This window comes from Anopheles maculipalpis, chromosome 3RL, assembly GCF_943734695.1.
Source record: "Anopheles maculipalpis chromosome 3RL, idAnoMacuDA_375_x, whole genome shotgun sequence".
Lineage (NCBI taxonomy): Eukaryota > Metazoa > Arthropoda > Insecta > Diptera > Culicidae > Anopheles > Anopheles maculipalpis.
This window is the reverse complement of record NC_064872.1, coordinates 32,431,367-32,456,032: the sequence shown is the minus strand read 5'-3', so window position 1 is coordinate 32,456,032 and position 24,666 is coordinate 32,431,367. Positions and strand designations below refer to the sequence as shown.

At 42.6% G+C, this 24,666-nt stretch overlaps 2 protein-coding genes across 2 annotated transcripts in view; both read right to left on the bottom strand.

Moving 5' to 3' along the window:
- Positions 1–24,666, bottom strand: part of LOC126564205 (sodium/hydrogen exchanger 7) — a 714,899-nt gene that overhangs the window by 353,588 nt on the left and 336,645 nt on the right. The gene's annotated exons all lie outside the window — the stretch shown is intronic.
- LOC126565683 (uncharacterized) lies at positions 6,896–7,650 on the bottom strand. Its single transcript, XM_050222882.1, has 2 exons — positions 7,426–7,650; positions 6,896–6,997 (listed from the first exon to the last, which is right to left on the bottom strand). The coding sequence occupies exons 1-2, from the start codon at positions 7,648–7,650 to the stop codon at positions 6,896–6,898; spliced, it is 327 nt and encodes a 108-aa protein (XP_050078839.1).

Sequence of the window (24,666 nt, the reverse complement as noted above, 5' to 3'; positions counted from 1 at the left end):
AAATGTGAAAAAGTCTAAGAGACTTCTTAAATAATTTAGAAAATAATATTGGCCTTAGTTTAGAAAATTACTGTTAACTTTTTATCAAATACCTAGGGATAAAGGAATCGAACTCAATAAGGAAATAATCCAGTCTTTGATATCTTCAAAGCCTAGGACGTAATAATTCAAGGTCAAGGACGTAATAATTCAACGTAATAATCAATCATAAAAAATTGAAATCAGTGTGCTTTATTATCCATTACCCCTTGCTCCTTGATATGAGTTAAAATGAAATTCAAAAAACAATATATTTTACATCACTTATCATATTCTTCTCCTTTTTTAAGATAATATTGTGTGATTGCTTTAATTTTTCATATTTTTTTCTACTTTTAAATATTACATTTACAAATTTATATTTCAAGCAGTGTTGAGACGCCTTACAATTCGTCTTTCGATTTTGCTACCGTACATCATACCGAAACTAAGTGAGGAACGTTGATGAACTATCCCGACACCCCGGTCCACCGTTATGATAATTAGGAACAAACTGCCCACAATGTTTGCCGTCGCTTCCATCGTTTCCGTTTCTTGCGAAAGAAGATGAATTATTCAAAGTGCATGAAAAAAGCGTGGTCAGGTCTCATTTGTCGCTTACGAGGAACAATCTGTCAGAGTGCGGCTGCTGCCCTACCAGGGGTAAATCAATATGTTTTTCATTCCTTTCTTCAGTTTCTCGTTCTGAACCTCCAAAACGTGTCGGTATCGTTTGATTGGAAGCGTATAGTTCATCATTGATCGCATCATCGCTTCCGGTTAGGGAAAAGCGCAATATTTCGATTATGTAAATGATACGAGCTTTTGACCGCAAGAGTTTTTGTTTGTGGTAGGAAAAAAAGAACCACAGAGAAGCCGTTTTTTTCGTAATGCTAGCTACACCGGCAAACGTGTATTCTAGATAAGCCGCTTAAAGTTAGTAGGGGAGTTTATTTCCTTCCCGTAGCGTTAGCTTCCGGTGTTAGCGGTGGTTGCGTTAATTGAGTAGCGTAAGTTGTGTCCAAAGAACGAGCCACGCGTCAACAGGGCAAACACTCGTAAGGATGAGCTGTCATGCCGTCAAGCATGAAAAAATTGCGAGTTTTTCTGACCGAAGTGGAACGATTGTGACTGGTCATCGCGATGTAATTTGAGTGAAGGTGTCGGATTGGCTCGTTTGCTGATATCGGTTGTTTTATGGCGTTGTAATAAATGTAACATGGTTTTTTAATCACACCCGCTTGGCCTCATGACTCATGGAATTAGTCTCTAGAATATATTGCTTCTAAGCTGTGTTCTAGTTCTTCTTCTGGTTTAAAAAAACAGAATGATCACGCTGGTGGAAGCGTTACGTCTGTTAGCTTTAATTTTTGTTTGGTGCTTTTTATTAAATCAGAGTTTCCGCATAAGTAATTGTGACGATATTAGCAAGATGGCAACACAGCTCGTTAGATATAATTTAATAGACACATAGAGCCATCTGAGAAGGAATTTATTAAATTTGTCCGTTTCTTAACACGAAGCTTTTTAATTAGTAAAGAAAATAATCATGACACTTTTATAAGCAGTTTTGTTGTTTCAAATTAATAAATGAATTTATTATAATTTGTTCAGCGCAGTTATTAAAACCTGCTTGTTCCTAAATCTTAGTTTTTTTGTGTATTGTAATTGTTACTTAATCAATATTTAAAATACATTCAGGCTTAGACAAGTAAATCTCATAAAATTACTCCTCTACAGTCAGCGTCTTCACAGGAACAAAACAGTCCCTTTTTGAAGCAACAAGCGTCGTATTTTATGAGATTTTAAGCCCAACAAACCTACAGAACTATTCACTTCCCTGCTTTGTGCAACGGTACGGTACTTCTTAGAAATCTTTACGATTATGATTACAAACTTATCAGATCACAACACTCGGGGCCCTTATTTCATCCTTTCCTAACACTCACACATTGTAGAAAGCGTCCCTCCCAACGAAGGCAACCAACGGAGGGTGTTTCCTTTCCCAGTAGGAGAGAAACCGAGACATTCTTTAAGCACCTTTCGGTGTGCACATTAATTCATCTTTATGCACCTGATGCAGCGCTCCGCAGACTCCGCAAAGGTTTGTCATGTTTTCTCACGGCCCAAAGCGTCGACAAAAAGGACGAAACTTGTATCACTTTTCGCTGGTCGTTTGCTGGTAGCGCAGGTAAGGCAATGCGTCTCGGCAGGTATAGGAATCGAGCGCCTCTGTAACTCTGTAAGCCACTTAAAGACATCTCCGACGGTATCACCGTCTGGGTGGCTTATGGTGATGCATCTGGTGAGTGAAAGAAGGTGAGAAGTAAATGGGAAGTAAAATTCCTGAAAGTTAGACACCCGTTAGGATGCTTTCCGGAGAATCACTCCTTCAGGTCAGGTGCTTGAAGGAATTTTTTTTTGTGTGGATGAAGAACTAGTTTTGCTGTACAAAATCTGTATTATTTGTAGCGGAGAGACTAGTAAAATAATTTAAAACAGTCATAAATGTACTGTTGGTTTGTTTATGACTTCTGAAATGTGCAGAACATTTGCAAGGATCGGTAAATGGTTCTGAAGGCGTGGGAACTAAATGTTTGGTCACTGCATTACTATGATGATTATTGGACACTGTCTGCCATCCAAACAAGTTTTCGGACCAGGGAGCGTTGGTATGCAAATTCTCATCCCAAACCGGCACATAAAATCACTAAGCTCAGGTAAGGGAAGTGAAATCAGCCCGGCCCAGGATCGGAAATCCTTACCACTAGCAAGAGCGTGGGAAATTTTCCGGTGCACTTAAGCTGCAATTTAACTTTTATGGAGCTTTAAACCGAACCGTAATATCCGGGAAAGAGCGCTCGCCTTCGGTTGTTTTTTCGTTTATAAATGAGGAAAAAAGAGAAAAATAAGATAAATTATGCAAACACTCCCAGCGAGAACTCAGCGTGTGGGCCTGATTGTTTTGCGAGCTGTAAAATTTATTGAGCGAAGATAATTTAAGGATCTCACGGCTGGGGGACGTAGATCCTTGAACGTGATCGTTTAAAGGCGACCCTTTCAAATCCCGGCCATTCATGCAAAGTTGCCTTTCCATGGCTAGATGGAGATTGTGGATGCTTCATTTACGATGAGTTTTTTTTAATTAGATTGTTTGCACTGTTAAGTTAATCAGCGCCATTACTCTTTTACATTAAGATAAAAAGTTGTTGGATTGGGATGTCTTTTAGCATTGAAAATAATTGAAGTTAAATATCACTTTCAGCTTTCCGTAGCTACAAAATTAAGACGTATTTAGAACCATAATAAATAAGTTAAATCATAAGTTTGACAGGCTAACAATGGACAACGTCGAATAGAAGATTGATCGTACCAAAGACGCAAAAGCATCAAAATATGTTACTGGAAGGTATTGATTACACTTTTGGAAGTTTCCTCAGAAGGCAAACGAAACCTCCGGAAGCATCCACTGTCCCAAACCGGTAAAAAAAACCCATAGAATGAAATAATACTTTATCCAATCAAAGCACTAAAGCTGAAGTATCATCGCCCCAAGGGTTATGAATATATATATTTCACAGTAATTCAATTTCTCCACATTCAAGCTTGCTTTACTTCCTTACCACAAATCCGCACCACTAGCTGAAGCTGGAAAGCATAAGCACGGACGTTCAGCTTCATTCGGGTGGAATCAATGACGATTTTGGTTTTTGGACGCAGGACAATCTCCACACCCAGTGTAGCGACACACGAAAAGTGAGTTGAAAAACCCGCTCAAGAATCGTAATCAAATAATGCTGGGTAATTGCATTTGACGAGTCCGAAACGAGTCCGAATCAACACTCCCAGCAAAAGGGGGAGCCTGTATCCAAAACCAAGGGAAAGGTCAGCCTTGGGCAAGGTTCGTTCGCTTCCTCTGTTGACACCATCGTCATCATCATAGTCGCCGCCGTTGGACATATGCTGCTGAGGAAGCGACACATGGGGTGGTTGCCGGTCGAATGCGGGTTTCATCTCAATTAACCCGAAGGGCAGTAGAACAAAGTACCGGCTCCGGTCGTAAGTGTGGCGTAGTCAAAGTTTTCTTTTCGCTTCATGCTTCAGCTCCGATTGAACTCAATTTTTTTCCAACTTACGACCGATCGATAATATCAATTTGACAATTATCGTATCTGTTAGTGCATTGCAAAACAAAGCACTGAAAATGTGTGTAGTCGATGGTGTAACTTCAAACCACATCAAACGTACGGGGTGGCTATGCCGGGAAATCTGTTCCGATGTTCGATATGTTTGTTGTTTACGCCAGAAAGCAGATGAAAGGAAAATTTTCACAGGAAGTAGACACTTCTTCGCGCGAGCGTTTAAGGGTTATGTAGTGGTTCGGGAAAACATTGAGCATAATGTTGATGTCTCGTCTGGGTGTGTGTGTGTTGGAAAACAAAGCGAGATGGTGAGTTAAGCTTTGTTTGTTTATGTGACGGATACAAGGGGAATGGATCCGTTGATTCTGAACCCCACAGCCAAAGGGTATAAACAAGCGAAGGTTAAAGGTGGAAAAATGTAGAGTTCTCGAGAATTTTGAGGACACAAACACGGTTGGATTTTTAAGCTAAACAAGCGAGAAATGATGGGCCAATACGACTTTACTACCCAATAGATACCAATACGGTATTATTTCCAATACGACGTCTCTATGCCGTACAGTCAAAATTTACAGGGCTGATAGAGAAAATATTATTAGACTTGTAAACTTGTTTGTTTTATCATTCACTCTTTTTAACAACTTTTTTAACTAGGTGACTCTTTCCTTATCAATTCTTTTAAGGAACAATTTGTACCATTTTTTTACTATCCCGTCGTTTTATTATTACTTTAAGTCAAACTTCAACATTTAGAACACGCATAAGCAAAGCAAATGCTTTATTGCCTCTGTAGCATTTCGTTTCCGCGCTTGTAATGAACAATGATGCCTTGCAGGTTCATTGCTGCAGGATGTTTGCCCAGTTTCTTGCCGGCTCGATGACAGAGAGTGTCGTAAAGATAACGTCATCATACCTTTCGCCCCAGGACGCCTTTCGGTCCGACGAAACATCTACTTGCCAAGGTGTGAACTATCTCCATGCAGCTTCGTACCAACCGTACTACTTCTGTTGGGAGCCGGAGAACCCTCTTCCGTTTCGATCTGTGTCAGAAGCGGAAGAAATAGAGCATTAACAAGTCGGTGGACAAATGGGAGGTAATTCACCTGACCTCTGCCTGGTTGGCTGGAAGTAATTCCGTTCCGGCTGGTTGAACCGATGGGCGACGACGACACGACACAACACTGTCTACCGTTGGCCCTTGCGCTATGCGCTTCTCGCCATTAATTATGCGTTCCAAACTGACAGTGATGGGCGCCTCCGTTCGGGGCGCGAAAGACGGGGTGAAGTGCGCATGGTGTAGTGGTTGTTGAAATGTGAACTACCACATCCTGCTTGCGTAGCCTTTTCACACGTACTCACGGCGAGTGTCAAGAGCGCCCAAGGAAATGGGTCCCACGAGGATACTTGCAATAGGGCAATATGCGTTCAAAAACTGACCTAAACGTGTGAAACCGTTTCCCGTTTTGTTAGTCGCTTTAGGCACATGCTTTATCGCGTTCAGTTTGTACACACGCGCACACCGTAATTCAAATGCAATTATAGATGGTCTGGTAGGTGAAAATCGGGGTGCTTGTTCTGACGACAAAGTTTATTCTTATCGCTAACCACATAAACTTGAACACTGGACCGAGCATAGCATTTTGGGTGAAATGCACTAGAGAGCAATAATGGCGGACGGTGATGCAATTCTATGCAAAGTTGCTACTGTCTCCAGAGCAAAGTGTTGCAATTATTCATATTCACGAGAAACGTTTAGATGAATAATAGTCATGACTTTTGACTAATATCAGGCAAGGAATGGAGATAAAGAAAGAAAATGGAGAAATTGGTTGATGATACAAACAAAAAAAGCAGCATTATAAGTCTAATTAGGTTGTTCTAAAACTTTAAACAACATTTTTATCTAAGCCATGCTAATAATCTTTCTATTTAGAGTGAATTCAATCGTTCAAGGCGTTTTTGTAGCTTTTGTCAAAAATTTTCATTTGAAAAGACATTAAAAAAAGCTATACGGCTATGCTGTTGCTTTTTTTTTCTTTTTTTTTTTTTTGTTAACGGGGAGGGAACCTTCAAAAGGTCCCCATCTCGGAAGGTGGTCTGCGGCTACAGACCAACCCTCAAGATGGGGTATGTGGGATTCATCGTGACGCTGGGCCCGTGAAGCGGACCCGGCAGCCGATGCGACCCAACTAAACCACTCCTCGACCTGATCCGAAACCTGCCGATGCGCTGATGTGCGTAGTACTCCATGCAGGTTCGTTTGTGCAATGCACTCATCCCGTTGACGCGCGGTTGCTGCGTCATTCGTCCTTGTTGACTCAGCTGCTGCTGCTGCTTCGTGCCTTCCTTTCCGCTGCTGCTGCTCAGACCCGTCCGTCCGTAGCCGTTACTCCCGGCTGGGTCTAAGCTCCTGCTGCTGCTCTGGTTACTCGTCGCTGCTGCTGCTGCTTCCGTTGTAGTATAGTCCTTTGTATGCGGTTACGGCGGCAGCTATTGCTACCTTGGTTGTTTCGTGTTCCGCCGACGTTGTTGTCGCCTCCGTCTTGCCGTTGGTGGACTTTCCTCATTCCACCTCACTTGGAGGTTTCTGAAGATGGTCCGAGCGGCAGTCCGGACTGCTTCCCATGTGTCACGGTTGGCACACATTTCCGCCGCCAGATTGTCCATCGTCAGGCGGGTGTGGCTCTGCTGCTGCATCTCATGTCGGATCCGAGCAAACCGCGGACAGTGGAACATTACGTGGTCGACATCTTCCACGTCATGTTCACACACCGGGCAGTTTGGCGAACCGTCGAGGATGCCTTTCTCGACGAAGTAGCTCCGGAGAAACCCATGCCCTGTAAAGAGTTGGGAAAGAAAGAAATCAATTTCTCCGTGCTTACGATTTACCCAGGACATAATGTCCGGGGTCTCCTCGTCTTCATCCCCGGCGATCCCTGCTGCTCTGCTCCGGCTGTCCACTGTTGTTGCGTGTCCTCTGAACGGTTGTGCGATGAATATCTCTGTGTAGTAGTGTCCGTCCCCACGATGGTGCCGCGTAACGGACAATGCTGTTCCCAACGTTAACCAGGGCTCTCCTTCTGCTGCTTTTGGGGCCGCACTTGTTCGGCATCAGAGCGGTCAAGGCATTTGCGATACGCGTTGCCTTGGTGCAGACCTTCTCCAAATGCCGGCCGTAGTGCTGCTTGCGGCAGAGCTCGACGCCGAGGTACTTGAGCGATTCCGTGGAAGTGATCGTGTGTCCACCCGCTTGTAGTTGACCTACTTGCGGGTTGTGATGCGTGCAGAAGATCATGTAGCCGGTCTTTTGATGGGCCAGCTTCAGACCCACTGCATCCATCCAACGCTCGATCCTCTCCAGGTTCCTCGTAGCATGGTTGCTGATTTCCTGTGGGTCCCTCCCGATAAGGGTGAACGCCACATCATCTGCAAATCCAATGATGTCCGCACGCTTCCCGGACAGCTCCAGACGTAGAAGGTCGTCGTACATGACATTTCACAGTGTTGGCCCTAGAACCGAACCCTGCGGAACACCTGCCGTCACTGGTAACGAGACCATTCCTTCGTCCGTCTCGTAGTGGAGCGTGCGATTGACGAAGTAGTTCCGCAGCAACGCCTGGAGGTACAATGGCGTGTTTCTTTGCTGCAGAGCTGCTCCAATCGCTGTCCAGTTGGCCGTGTTGAAGGCGTTCTTCACGTCGATTGTCACCATTGCACACAGTCGGTCGCCCTTGCGCTTTTTATCCAGCGCAACCTTTCCGTTGGCGATCACCCTGTTGATGGCGTCCATAGTAGAGCGTCCTTTCCGGAATCCGTATTGGGCATCAGCGAGACCGCCCGTCGCATCGAGATGCTCCGTAAGTCTGCGCTGTATAAGTCGCTCCAACACTTTTCCCAGGACGCTCAGCAGGCAGATCGGCCGGTACGATGATTCACCCGGTGGTTTCCCGGCCTTCGAGCGGCTATGCTGTTGCTTAAGAAAAATAAAAGTGCCTGTTCTCCATGTTAGGGGCAGCTGGTTGTCCTTCTGTCCTGGCATTCTACGGGGCTTTAATCAGCTAGGATGCGTAGGTCCTCCGGCGAGACAGGGGATTGGGGGAGAGTCCTTGCAAGCCACCCCCAATACCACTACACTCTCACCTTGTATTTGTCATGTATGCTGGATGGTGTGCGAGGTGTACACCCGACAGAAACGCCAGGCTAATAGAATTCGATTGAGCATCAACTCGACGAAAACAAAATACCTGCTTGCGGGAGACTCTGACCTTGATAGACCACGACTCGGAAGCAGAGTATCAGTTGACGGCGACGATCTCGAGATGATAGAGAAGTTCTGCCTCCTTGGTACAATCGCAACTTCGGACAACAACATAAGCAGCGAAATCCGAAGGCGCATTGTGCAGGGAAATCGTGCCTACTACGAACCCCACAAACTCCTGCGATCCAGAAGACTCCAACAACACACGAAATGCACGATTTACCGCACCTTGATACGTCCGGAAGTCCTCTACGGGGACGGGTCTTGGACTATGCTGACGGAGGACGCCAATGCACTCGCCAGGGCGTGTGGCGAAGGAGAATGAATCACGAGCTAGCTGAGCTGTTTGGCGGTGCTGATATTCTGACGGTAGTCAAAGCCGGAAGGATACGATGGCTAGGGCAAGTGATGAAGTTGCCGGACCCTTTCGGCATGAGGCTGTGATCAAGTGGAGTCAAACGTGTCGGAGATCGGATGCAGCCGTGGATGAAAGACTGCAGCTCTAGACCGAGTTTCCTGGAAACTGATTGGAGACCTGGCCATGTCGACACGACGTGCTCAATCCGGAGCAGGCCAACAAGAAGAAGATAATTACAAAACAAGCACAACAATAAGTAACGAATTTTAAGAAAAACATAGAGAAAATAAGTAGATTTTTATGGAATTATTTTTTAAATTTATTTCAAGAAAAAGAAATTCGTCTACGTGTCGCATTCTAAAGTTTTTTAAAATGATAATTTTAGTTTTTCTGATGCATTTTTATTCATACTTTTCTTATAGGTTTTTTTAACTTTATGGTAATTTGAATGTAGAAAAATAAGTTTTAAAAACTCATGATTTAGGTTTTTTAATTCTCTGAAAAACTGCCAGGCTGTATAATTAACATGATTAAGGTTCTGAACTACATAAATATATGTACTAAAATTTAAAAAACTTACACTTTAAATTCTTCATGGAACCATTTCATGTTTTGTACCTTAGCTGTACCATGTATACATTACCTATTCAATCACAATGCAAATTCTGGCATTCAATGTCTCTAACAGCAATCCTCTACCATTATAGAACGATTGCACCGGGATATGGTTCATCGCATCGAAAGGATGCCGCAGTAAAAAAAAACCACACACCAAATGCTGCTCATCGGAACGGAAGTAATGGCTATTGAACCTTGGCAAGGATAACCCGTTCGTTGTCGTTTCCATTTCCGATCGCAACCCCTGGCGGAAACGGTTTCGCCTTTCAGCGTACATTGCTTTCCCTCCACATACACACACACACACACCGTTCCCAGGCTAATTTCGATCCGGTTCGAAGGGCGCAACGAAATGAAATGCTAGAAGCACGAGCTAAACAATTATGTGACAGTGCCCGCCATCCGAAAAGGATTATTGGCCCTCGGTTGGAAGATTGGGAAAGTGTCGAGTAGGTTCGATGGTTTGCTAGTTTTAATGTTTGTTTTGATGTGTGGAAGCACCAGAAGAGACCCGCTACACCTGTGGATATTTGAGCCCGGCGAAACAATAGCTCGTGTGTCATGTTGAGATGCGTGCGTTTCTAGGTACTCTCGGGGGGGTTTTTTTTCCTGTTTTCCCATGAGCCTGAGTTGTGAGTTCGGTTTTTGACGCATACAACATACAGACGGTCCTATCGCTTGGCTGGAAGATGATCATAACGAAAGAAAACGAAAAACAAGTTGGCAAAATTCCTCTGTTATGCTGGGAAGCGCACACGCAAAGAGAGAAGCGCGTAAGCATAGCTCTTGGAAAACCTTAGCGATGATGATGGGTGCTAGATGATGCTAGGTCTGCTGTGGCCTAAGATATTACCATCACTCAGCAGTGTCAACCTCCGCGCCGCCTAGCACCCACAATGGCTCGATTCCTCCTACTACCCACTGCTGCTGTCGCTGCTCCGAATGGACTGTTTTCATGTAATTCGAGCAAATCTTGCTCAATATTAATTTCATACTCATAATTCAGTTACCTGTTTGTTGTGCCGCATTCGAGAAAGAGAAGACCCCATCTACCGCGCTGGAGAAATTGCGCAACCAAGGCTCTATTTGCAAGAAGAGACATTTCGCCGAGTCGTTCAGCTGGAACACGGCCTGGTATAGCCGGCAGCCGAAGCGCTGGGAACGATTTAATGAATTGAAATGGTTCACATTTTCGTGCTTTGCGTTGCAGAACAAAACAACACAAGCGGTACAATGACTGGAGAGCAAGAAGAAGGAGAAAAACGCACTGGATGATAATAAAACGGAAAAAAAGATAGCACAAATATGAAGATGCGCCAGTGATGGATTTCGCCATTCCGCTTGGTTTGTGCTATTTTCCAGCCAGAGAGCGAGCGAGGAAAACCTTGGACGGAATGTAGGATGGAATGATGATGCGCACATGATTGATGATGACGATCGTCCAGCAAGCAGACAGGGACGGGGCCAGTACTGTATGTTACTTTTATGCTGAGTGGCCAATTCGTGGCTGATTAGGATAGATGGTTCTTGGTATTTTACGTCGACGATTTGTCGAGCTTTTGCTAACCAAGTGTAGCGAATTTCCTGGGCCATTTGGCTACATTTAGTAAAACGCGTTCCTGGTGCGAGAGATGTCAAAAAATGTTTCATATGCTGATTTGTTACATTAGAACGTAAAATGAACTGATTTATGTTTAAAAATGTGAAAGAAACTGATGTGGAATAGAGAAGTTTCGAAGTTGAAATAAATTATCAGCTCATTAAAAATGGGGAAATAGCATGGGAATTAGAGAAAAGCTTCAGGAATAAATTCATATGTAAAGTATCACAAAAACTACATAAATATCTGTGCTCAGTGTAGAAAGTAAGCACCTCTCACTTTTAATCTCCTCTCGCTGATGTGTTTTAAATTAAAATCTTATTAAATATAATGTTGAAATATTAAGCTAAGAGCTACAAAAACCCAGCTAAAGCTTTACAGCATTGTTCGGTGATGTAAGCAGATGCTTTCTAACCTCTATGGAACCCCACGAACTACAGCATTACTCAATCGCGCCGTGCTTTCCTGTGCTTAAATAATGTTTACATTAATCAAACCGATGACTTGGTGACCACGAACTGCAATACCCATCTTTGCCCGCTAATGTCACACAACTCCGCGTGTTGGAGACGCCTTTAAGTGCCCCTTCTTGGACGTACCGGTTAGCGATTACATTCCATTTTTTTTTCTCTTCTGTTCACCCCATTCGAAGCGCACACTCTTTCGCAGGTGCGAAATAGATCATTTGTTATGATGGCCCTGATGGTGTCCCGGCCTTCTGTGATGGCTCATCTGGCCAAATTTTTCCCAGGTAATTAGTTTTCGATTTCGTCTGCCCCGGCTCAGCGGTGGGACAAACTTAACAACGATACTGCAGCACCGTGCAACGATGGATGTTTATGGATGGATAGATAGATAAAAAGCAGATCACTTTCATTTTCTCATCACAGCTGATCGGTTTTAGGAACGTTTTTCCAAACGACTAGTCGAAGACGTTGGCGACAATGCGACGAGCATGTTGGGTGTTTTTTTTTCTTTCGAAATGATAGTTATGTATCGATTTTCCCACGATCGTAGAAAAGACGCCTTGGCAGAAGCATCACGCTCTCACACGTGGGTGCACATTCGGAGACGTTTCATCGCCGGTCGACCTTTGGGTGGATTTTATGCACCCGTTTCACTGCGTGTGTCAGACAAGGTCTGTCGACCGGAACGACTCGCGCAATGTGTGAGTATGAAACGCGTACTTGACCAAAGCAATTTGGGACCAGCTGATTGAAAACGCGATTAAGCAATTGCCTGTTTGGATGATTTCAGTTCTAACACCCGAAATTGATGGGAAAATAATTATTGGCGATTGAAAAGATTGCTTCAAATTGTCAAAGGAAGCAAACGTTCTTAAATAACAATTACGCATAAAGTAGGACAAGGACAAGCGACGGTGAACGATATTTTTGAATTTGGCATTACTGGTTTCCTTGAATAACTTTACCAGTAGCATGATTCGATCCAGGCAGGACATAATATACAGTGACGGACTATAAAGTAAGACCACTTTGATATCTGCTTTTCAAAATGCTGATTTCGATACTACCCCCATGTACAACTTTACCAAATTTTGGACAGTTTTTGCTTTTTCCAAAAATTTATCAATGATTGTACAACAATAAAAAGAAACTGTAATAGGTTTAAAAAAAATAGAATACGGCGCAAGCCGTCATACTAAAAAAAAGAAGAAAATGAAAAGGTTAAAAAATCCTATTTTTTCAGCACTCTCTATCAATCCTAGAGGTGAAAAATGCAAAGAAGTGTTGCCCAAAACTTAAAAAAACAAAATTTTTGAATTTTAAAATTAATGAACGGTCTAATTTCATGATCATATCTGTTTTAGCCATTTTTTCATCAGAATCGAAAGAAAACTTGCCCATCGCCACTTTTTTTGCCTAATGTGCAATAGCTTACTTATTCACTTATCAGGCGCTACAACCGCTGTGCGGTCTTGGCCTGCCGCAGCAGAATTTGGAACCGCTCACGGTCCTGCGCCATCGTCCGCCAATCCGTTATCCCGGCCTTGATGGCGGATGATTCCACGCCATCCTCCCACCTCAATCTGGGCCTACCACGGCTCTTTTGCTCATGTGGACGGCCTAAAAAGACTTTCTGAGCTGGGTTGTCCAGTGCCATGCGTATAATATAGCCAGCCCATTGGAGCCTGGCGAGCCTAATTCGCTGCACGACGGTGAGGTCATCATACAGTTCGTATAGCTGCTCCTCCATTGTCCTTCCACACATACGGGCCCAACGATCCTTCTGAGCATCTTCCTCTCGAAGGCGGCGAAGAAGGCTTCGTCTGTTTCGGACAGGGTCCATGTCTCAGAAGCGTATGTGTGTACTGGGACTATAAAGGTACGATACGGTCCCAGCTTCGACCGTCCCGACAGGTTTTTTGAGGTGAGATGTTTCCTCAGGCTGTAGAGATGAGCTGGCTGGCCGCCAGCATCCTAGCGCGCAACTGCTGTTTTCGGTGCTGACTTTTGACGCGAGATAGGTGAAGATTTGGACGACTTCAAATTTTCAGTCACCTATCCGTACATCACCCCCACGTAGTTCCGGATTTCTTAGTAGGTCAGCTGATGCCACCATCAATTTGGTCTTTGTGTAATAGCAGGTGGTCTTATATTATTGCCCTTCACTGTCCTGGGATAAGGCAAAGAATGAGGCGTAAATGCCTTATCAATAATGTTCATTGTTTCGGTTGTCACGCCCGGTGTTGAGAATACGGCGAAGAGCCGTTATACTTAGTAGTGAAAAAATCATTACTAGGTCTTGAAGTTTTGAATCCCGGAGCGTTGATTTCAGATTTCGGATTTCTGTGTTCGGAAAACGAATCCCTGATTTGAAGCGTTAAGATTCATTGCTCTCAAATCCTGAATCCTTAATTTGGAGAGCTACGATTTCTGCTTTCAATCCCCTCATCTCTGTTTTCTGGATCTGGATTCTTGATTTGAGATCCTGCAATTCTACTTCCTACAACTCCAGGTATCTCGGATTCGTAGGCAATGGTCTGGGTGCTTGGACCTGAGATATAAGATCTGGATTGGGATTTAAGAGCAGGAATACTGGGGCTCGAACCACACTGTATGTTCATTTTTACGCCATATATGATGCAACTAAGGACATAATTAACGTAAGCTTCTTCTTTTCCTTGGCTTAACGACCTCTAAGGTCATGCCGGCCATCGAAATGGCTTTCTAGACTAGCGATACCACGTAGTTGATTAGTCAGTCCTCACTACGGGGGGACGGTCCGGATAGGATTTGAACCCCGGTCCTACCGTTTGAAGACCGGTGCCTCTGTCGCCTACACCACCGGGCCTTCCCAACGTATTAACGTAAGCCAGAAGCCAGATAAAAAATAATCTGACTGAGGAGAACCTTTTTATACGCGAATATACAAAATACAAAGCGTGAGAAGTATCCTCACCTATTAAATGAGGCAAAGAAATTACGCCCAATGGCACGAAAGTGTCATGTGAAGAAAGAAACGTAAAACGATGCAATATTATTTTCCTTCAAGTTACCGATCCTAACCATAATTCCGTATTGACTTTGGACAAGCTGGTGATTACATCCGCTCCTGTCCATCGGTAATGATCTAAGGTTTATGGTGAATATGTGAATCAACGCACCTGAAGGGCTCGGGTGAAAAAAGAAGGCCGTACCAATGAATGAGCGTGAAATTATCGGACCCGTTTATCGTTAATGTCTCGCACGCTATCGAACGAGAAGACAAATCCACGCTATACCTTAGATCCTTAAAGGCACGATCCTTTCTCTTACAAACCAGTGAGCCTTTGGTACGCGGTACAGCAAGGATAGATAAATGGTTCCGTCGTTGACTGTGTTTCCGAAAGGGACATTCAATAATGCCTCGGGCAGATACCATTATCGCAACGACAACGCTCAACGACGTCCAACTACGGGTGCCGGCTGTCTTGCCCTATCCGATTGTTCCGCTTCTTATTTGTGAGCCAGTTTTCCGGACCTTCGCCACAATGCATCGGAAGTGAGCACAATCGAAGTCAATTTTTACGATGTTTTTGCCCGTCTTGTCCGTTAGACTCAACTGGAATTCAATTGCACCATGGTACAAAGGACCGATCTTGCTTGATTCAGCCCCGGTGGTAGAATCGGTTCGGCAGCTTTGTTCCGTCGTTCGATGTCCTTTTTGTTTCACACCCCAGGTTCACCCCAGGTGGCTAGGAAGTTAAGGGGTGTTTTTGAAGGGGAACAGGTAGCTTGTAGCAGGTATATCGATAGGATGATGGTCTTCAAATGGGAGCTGGCAGCACTTGTCGATTTACGACATTTCCGGTGGCAAACCGTAGAACGAGGACTAATAATAGTTTCTTGCGAGTTGGCAAACCATTTTCTCGCGTTGCAGCATGAAGTATATCAGAGTGTTATTGGAAATGACGTTACTTGAAGGGTATCGCATCGAGCGAGAAGCTCCAAAGTCACTCGCCCAGCTGGCAATGTAGGGCAATCATCTACGAAAGGGCATTGGCATCGCCAGAAACGCACACCGTCGAACGATTCGGCATCATGCTGCACGCAACATCGTTCCACCAGCGTATTTTATTCGCTTTTTTTCCCAGTTTGAAACACTTTAATTCAATGTCTGCACATGGATCGCATGCCTCCTTTGCATGACCAACATCTGTTAGCACGTTGGCGATTGCTTAATAGCGCTCTTCGGGCCGGTTCGAATGGAACGCAGTGGAAGGAAGCCAAACCGGTGGTACCAGCTGCAGCAAGAGTGCACCGAACATAACACACAACCGCACACGAATCAGAGCTGGGCTGGGTGTAAGAAAAACGAATTCATTAAGCGGAAATCAGCAAGCTGCACCGGTTCGAGTGTGATTCCGTATTTTGTCAGCTGCTGCTGGAGCTGTTGCACCAGACTGTCGGCAGGCGAAGTGTAAAGCAGAGGTGTAGCAAATGAAAAGCAAATGTTTATTTTATTGTAATGAAATAATTTCGTGTACGGATTGGGAGGGTTTTATGGAGCCGATCGCTTGAGCAGTGGTTCGAATGAATTTTTATCCTTAACCGATAGTAATAAAAATGTAAGTAGACAGCTGAAAGGTAATTAACTGCTCTCAATATTCATCTATCTGAATTTAATAAGCATGAAATTTCTTCTTAGCTGGTTTAATGTATCAAATTATTATTTATGGTTTGATTAGCCAGTAGCTTAAAAAGAAAGTACATATTATAAGAACTTTTTCGTCAATCATCCGGTATCTTAGTGCTCCACCGAACTCTCCATAAGTCGTTTGTATCTACTTTTCTTGTACATAAATAATACAGCGTTTAGACTATAGATTTGTTGCTGAGAAAATTATTCCTATCGAATTGGGACAGGTTCTGTTCACCCAACAGTGTAGTTTGACTGGAAGCTGCAACAGAAATTGACGAGGATAATCGATACTTTATCCCTGGATGGTTTAATCGTAGTGAAATTTGTATGCAGAGGACAAAACATCCGTTCAAACGATGAAGAATATCCTTCTTCAGACAAAGTTTAATTCATAAACCTCGCCGCTAATGTTTCGGACGAAGCGCTCGATGTAACTGTAATCACCCAGAATTAAACGACTGACAACACTCGTGAAAAATGTCCCTCTGTTAGTTTGCGTGTCATCGATAAACGAAAATCCGCACAGAGCTCAGTTCTATCCAGTAGTGAGTTGTTTAAAAATGAAGTCAACAATTAAAACTATTAAGAAAAAAAAGAATTTTTACGATTGCCGCTATTCAACTATAACTTCTTGATATTTAATCAGCATTACTATGCAGTTAGAGTTTGGAAAGTTAAGATATTTGCCTAGAAAATGGAGTATACATATTTTGAAACCTTTACTAAACTAAAGTTAAGTAAATTTTTCATATAAATGGAATGGAACATAACTACAAATTTATTATTCAGTCAACTCTGACAGGTCACCCTTTATCTGATCCAGCCTACGAAATTGCTGTCCTCCGACGCCTCGTGCTGAACTGGGGTCCCTGACGAATACCCTTGGGTATTCGTCAGCGGGGCATGAGTCCGGCATCCTCATAACATGCCCCAGCCATCGTAGCCTGTTGGTCTTTGCCACCAACAGGATTTCTGGTTCTCCGTATAGCTCAGCAAGCTCGTGGTTCATCCTTCTCCTCCACACTTCAAGCTCGAACAAACCGCCAAAGATGCATCCTCTGCTCGGATGGTCCAAGACTCGTTTCCATATAGCAACACTGGGCGAATCAGTGTGCGATTTATCTCACATTTAGTGAGATCTCGAAGTCTTCTGGATCTCAGCAGACGGAGAAGGCTGTAGTAGGCACGATTCCCCTTGCACAATGCGTCTCCGGAATTCGCTGCTGACATCGTTAACCGAAGTTACGACAGTCCCAAGATAGCAGAACTCCCCAACCACCTCGAGGTTGTCGCCGCCGACTAGCAGTGTGTTAGTTGTCCCATTCGGGCTCTATCACGATCAGAGCCCCCGGCAAGCAGGTATTTTGTCTTCGTCACATCGATCATCAATCCAATTTTTGCTGCTGAAAATGTCTTAAAAGTTATTTAAAAAATATCATCTAAAACAAATGCGAAGCCTTCGTATCATTTGCATCCCTTCACAAACAAATTCTCGGAAATATTATTTACATCCAGAAATCGTTTCATTTTCCCCCAAATTTCAAACCACCCGGTAATCGAATTACAAATGGATTGATTGCTCCCAGTAACCAGACAGTACAGCCGGCCACTGAAAGGCCGATTGATACAGAAACGATGATGGTTTTCGAATCATCACATCGGCAAATAAAATTAAATATCCACGAAAGACCGGATTTCGGGGAAAGTCCTATTCCTAAAGCAAATAATTCACGATTCTAGGAAGTGTCATCCGCCATCAACAGCGCGTAGGGATGATGCGCAAAGTAACGTCATTTATAGAAAAAGTTTTCCTGGACAACAATTTGTTTTTTTTTTGTCGGGAAATCTATCACAAAAATAAGTAAATTCGCGTAAGATCGTAAGTGATAGCTTTTTGCAAACATTTAATGTGCTGTAATCGACAGCGTGAAAAAGCACACGATAAATCTCGGATGAAAGAATCTTTGCTCCATCACCACGACGTACAAACGAAACGATATACGATCGTTCGCCCTTAGTTACAGTCGAATTTACATTGGGGTCGATTTTAACGTCAAGTTTTTTTTGCAAAGTGGACGTGATTTTGTTCGCTTCATCGGCTTGTTGGTGCGCTTGTACGACTGTTTATCTTTCGACGAGTTGGTTTTTCTTTTCATTTCTTTTCATCAAATAATCTGTTGGATTTCCGTGAGCAATGGTGATGAAAAAATGACTCCATTTTTCTCTGATTTTGTTTCACTTTTCCCCACGAGTTTCTTCTAATGCTTACCCCTTTTTTTCGTTAGCGTATCCGGTGTCGGTGTCTTCAATTGATAACGAACAGTGTGATCTACATTTTCGCACGCACTTTCTCCGCACGATGAAAAGCAAAAACAGCCTTCGCGTCGGTTCACTTTCTCCACCGAAATGCAAACGCAAATAGAAATAGAACACATACACACATATAAATACCGGACGCATCTTTTCGATCAACGCTGCATTCAGGCGGATGAGAAGCAGGTTGCATTTGTTTTTTTTTTACTGTACCATTCCGATGCAGTTTTGCATCGGATGTCCCCGGAAGTGGGATTCGTTTTTGCTGCCGCAGTTTGCTGCTGTGTGTTTAATGCTCGTGCAGAGAGCTTTAATTTCCTGAACAAATTCTGAACTTTTACTTGTCCCAAAGTTACCACTACACACACACACACACACACATACCCACCATTCACAACGAAGGCAAGCGTTCTCAGGGGTCTAACAAGCGATATCATTTCCTTACAATGCGCGTTGACGGGAAAAACTCGTCCGTTAAATTTCACCCCGACCACGAGATGCACACAATTGTGCACAGGTGTGAATGAGGGATGAGCATGGAAAATCGAAAGTGCGCCTCACGATGGCCCCGATTCGATGGCCGAAAACGAGGTGAAAAGAGCGGGCTCCGGTGGAACGAAGCTTGATTTCATTTCCATCGACGATTAACCGTGGGACGGCTGGGGCGGGCTGTGCGAATGGGAATTGGTTCGCTTTCTATCGTGCGTTTTGCGTTCAAACCTGGGCTGTTTTACAATACTTTATGGCGTTTTAATTGATGAGACCCGAACCATTGTCGGGCTTTAACGAGAGACATATTAAAGGGAGTTGGCAGAAGGTGACAATGTGGCCTAATGAGAAAACCCGTGGGGGGGGGGACGACGCGTGTCAATAGTCGCGAGGGTTTTCATTTTAATGGTGTCGGAGTTGAATGAAAGCTTGCGAATTTTCGTATTAAAAATGGATGGGAATTTGATGGAATTTAGCCGGGGGCTGAGGTGGTGAACATAATGGGACGGATGTTGAGACGTGTAGAAATGAGAGTAACAGTGAAGCTTTTGGAAGAGACAAGTCTGTAAATGTCAATGTCATCGTTTGTGTTCTGTTGATTGTCAATTATATTATCTTTAATTTAATATTAATGCAACCTTTGGAAAATTCTAGCCTGGCCATATTCATACAAATGATTAAAGAAATAAAGAAAATCTTTGCGCTCAATGTTTAACGAACAGAAAATATATCTGAAAAATTGAGATTTTCTGAGAAACCTGATAGCGCAATATTGAAATTAAACGACGTAGAAAAACTTAAATATTATAAAAGAAACCGTAGAATCGTAGAAGTGATACACTTTGGTCATGTAATAAAATCGAAACCATTTCTCTTCGGAATCGAATTAAATACCAACAATTAGTAATGAACTTGTATTTCACTACTTTATTTCAAATCATTCACCTCTGCACCTGAAAATTGTTGCAGTCCGCACGTACAACTTCATCCGGCATTTCGTCCCACTTTTTAATAAACCGTCTCTTGAATCCGTCCAAATTCAAATATTTGACGCCGCCCAAGTTTCCAAGCATGTATCCCCATATGCTGAAGTCCAATGGATTCAAATCTGGCGACGATGGCAAATGCTTCTTGCACCAGTTCTGAACGATTGAAGCCTTATGGGCTGGAGCTAAATCCTGTTGGAAGCAAAAGCTATCGTTTCCAAAAAAGGTTAAAAGCGTACGGTTTTAAAAGGTCTTGCAGAACGTGTTCGAAATAGTACTCTTTGTTGATTTTCACACCTTTGTCGATAAATAATAGTGGCAACTTCCCTTTGGTTGAGACAGCGAGATTTTGATACCGCTCGACTTCTCTTTTATCGGCTGGTATATCGCGAATAGATGCTCCATAAACACGATCATTCTGCTTATTCAAGGGTACCTACGGAGTGAACAGTTTTTCGTCCGAAAAGATGATGTTGGGTTCTGCATGCGTCTTCAGCAGCAACCGAGATCAGGTCACCCTGTCGGCAATATTTTGCTGGTTTAGCCAAGAATTTTCATATTTTTGAACTTATTCTAATCAAAGTCAGAATGCTTTCAGAATGCTTTGCATGGCAAAGTGGCTCTTGTTCATTTCACGCGCCATCTTGCGTACGTTCCTTTTCAGCTGATATCACCGCTGGAATCCGGACACTAGGTATTTTGCCCAGTTCCTTTTTTGGAACAACCGTGCCGGTCTCCGGTAGACGAATACTCGGCACAATTTGAGATGAGGCAGTTTTTGCCTAATCTGAATGTTTCACACACCTTGCAAATGTAACAATGTGTTTGTTCGCGGGTAGTATCCTTCGTAGATTACTAAAAACCTGAACCATTTGTTTGTGACCATTATGCGTAGGATATAAAAATATCTAAATAAATCATTAGTAAAATGAGGAAAGGAATTTGATATTATTGTTAAGTGTCGCAAAAGCTAACTTATGTATAAGATTAATTGATAAAAAAATTCACTAGCTTATTTAATCATTTTAACGAGTGTGTTCACACTTTAATTTTAATGTTCAGTCGATGTGTGACAACAGGCCTGAACAGACGTGTTTTGACACCCTTAAAAGAGCCCGTACTAAAACACACAAATAAAAAGAAAAACAACACAAAATCCAAATGGTGGTACGCGTGAACACCGTAAAGGTGGATTTCTCGGGCGTACCGAAGCCAACGTATCAAGAAATCCACAATTTCGTTGAAAGCAGCCTAAAACTGAAGGTGGAAGAAGTAGTGATGCTGCAAATATGCAAGCTAGAACCTACAGTGTACGTTAAAGCCATCAGCCAAGAGGTAGCGGAACGAGCAGTGCAGGATGCAGTGAATGCAACCATAGTGCTAAACGAAAAACCGTACAAAATCCCAGTGAGCGTAGCGGACGGATCGGTAGAAGTTAGAGTGTACGATGCACCAGAGGAAGCCGAGACAGAAGACATAGCCAAACTGCTGTCAAACTATGGTCAGGTCATCACAATCAAGCCAACCACATGGGGAGCGAACTATAAATACGCGACCAAAACGGGAGATTACATAGTCCGAATGAAGATCGAAAGCCACATCCCATCCACATTGTTCCTAGGAGGCGAGCACAAACTCCTTATAACCTATCAAACCCATAGCCATTTATGCAGGTTCTGTAGCAACAAACTACATCCCGGTGTATCTTGTGCACAAAATAGGCTAACGTATGCAGAAGCAATGAAAGCATCCAATATAACTAACATCACCACAGCAAACCAAACCAAGTTTACTACACTAACGACCAAGCCCAGACCAACGGTACCACCAACACCAGGTGCGCCTAAAACCTTAGAAGAGCGTATTGCGAAAATACAGACTGACACAGACAAAGAAACGAACGTAGAGAAGGTTCATCTCGCAAATACTAATCCAAACGACACTCTAACAAACAAGCTCAAATTAGTGCGTCCTTTCCCGCAAGATACAGAGGAGGAAGAAAGAGAAATCATCAAGCGAGGAAGAGGACGGCCAACGAAACCCAAGCCCAGTCGAGACAATAGCAACGAAAAAGTATAAACAGTGACCAACAAATTTCAACGACACACACACACACAAAAAGAGTTACAAGAGTTACAAGAATTACATCAGAATTTTAATCATTATCATGGCTTCAAACACGATTAAAATTCTTCAAAGCAACGTAAACAGCCTCTCAAAAAATAGGGACGAAATACTGCGACTCATGACAGCAATGAACATAACAGTAGGATGTTTTATGGAAACGTGGCTTAACGACATAAATGAGAAAAAAGTGAAAATACACAACTATAATTTAATACACAATAACAGAAATGACGGTTACGGCGGAACAGCGATATACGTGAAAAAGGGACTAAAATATAAGGTGATAAATGAGCACGAAGAAAGTGACCAAGTTCAAATAACAGAAATCCAAATACTCGACTCGAAATTAAATATAGTATGTGTATATGCAGCCCCATCAACACCGATCAAAGACTACAAAAATATCATAGCAAAAGTGATAAAAAAAACCGAACATCAAACAAAAACTGTGATAACAGCGGACCTAAACTGCCACCACACCATGTGGGGAAACACATACAATGACAGCAAGGGCAAGTTCTTAGTAGAGGAATTAGAGGATACGAATCTGTGCATGCTCCACGAGAGGGAGTTTACTTACATTCCCACAGATACAAAAAAACAAAGAACAGCAATTGACCTTACCATGATATCGGACGATATCATGGCCAAGAGCAGCCGCAAAGTATTGGACCATCATATGGGTGCCACCAATCACAAAACGATCATAACAACAATAGAGGTAAAGCACAGAGCAGGACAAAAAACGTTGGTAAACAAAAAACAGCTGATGTTTGAATTAAACCAATTTATCCCGGAAAGGAGTATGAACCTGAAATCAGTTATCAAAACCATCCAACACAAAATCAAAAAACACAGACACAAACAAAGAAAAACGCCAAAGATATGGTGGAACCGTGAGACTGAGAAGGCTTGGAATGGAAAAAATGAAGCACGTAAAATATTAAATCAAAACCGTACAACGGAAAACAAAATAAATTACAACAGAGCAATGGCTCAGTTTAGATATACAAAGAAAGTACACAAAAGAGCCGAGTTTGAGAAGAAATTGTTGAAATTAGATTCAAATACTACTAGCAAAGAGATGTGGCAACTCTTAGGCAACCTTGAAGGAAATACCACAAATAGACAAGAACAAAACCTCATCCACCAAGACAAACAAGCAGCGAAACGTTTTTTGGAAGAGAACTTTAAGAAAAATCGAAGAGGTAACAGAAAAATATACCAGGGCGAAATATCAAGTAACTTAATGAATATAGAAAACTGGAACGATATATTAAAAAGAAAAAAGAACACCGCTCCGGGGCATGACAACATATCCTATGAGATCTTAAAAGGTCTCAACATTGTGGCGACCAAAAAGTTCATAGATGAAATCAATAACATGTGGAAAACTGGAAAATTTAAAAAGCAATATAAACAAATCAAATTAATAGCTATCCCAAAACCCCAAAAAGATCTCAATGACACAAAAAATTATAGAGGGATAGCAATGATACCAACGCTTACGAAAATGGCAAACTCAGAGGTCTTAAGAAAATTAGAGAGACAAGTTGCCGAAAGAAACCTCATTCCTGAGACATCTTTCGGCTTCAGAAAAAAACGAACCACAAATCAGTGTTTAAATCTATTGCTAAATCAAATATCGCAAAACAAACGCAGAAACAGATACACCGGAGTCATATTTGTAGACCTGGCAAATGCATATAACAATGTCAAGACGGAACTACTGATAAATATTTTAGAAGAAAAAAAGATAACAGAAGATATCAATAGGTGGATTACGGGATTCCTTTATAATCGAACAGTAGAAATACAAGTAGAAAGGGAAACTATTCGAAAACTAGTGTCGGATGGACTGCCGCAAGGAGATGTTCTATCTCCAACCCTGTTCAATATATATACAAGCGCATTCCACAAAAACAAAAATAAGAAGGACGTAGAAATCATCCAATATGCGGATGACTTTGCCATAATACAATCGGGAAAGTCACTAAGTGAACTAGAACAAAGGTTGCAAGAAACAATGAATCACTTTAGCGAAACTGCAAAAGCATTACAGTTACCCATAAATATACAAAAAACCAAACTGTGGGTAACGGAACCAGAAGCAAATTCCATAAAAATCCAGATAGGTACAGAGACGGTACAACAAACGGACTCATACAAATATCTGGGCATATGGTTAGATAACAAACTTTCTTTCCATAAACAAATAGAAGAACAGAAAGATAAAGCACGAAACAAATTCAATGTACTAAAACACATATGTAACTACAAAAACAATTTGAGCCCAAACAAAACAATTGGAGTACATCGCACAATCGTAAGAGGTACACTGGAATACGGAGCATCCATTCTAGGAAATGGAAAAAAGAAACAATTAAAGACAATGAACAGCATAGTATCACAATCAATTAGAAAAGTATCAGGTTGCACGAAAACCACGCCTTTGAACACACTATATGCCATAAACTCCGAAGTTCCATTGAACTACAGAAAAACGTACTTAGCGACAAAAGAACTTTTTAAAACGGTCATAAATTCTCCTATTCACAAAAGACAACTGGAAAAAACAGAAAAAGAAGAAAACGAAAAAAGAACTACATGGA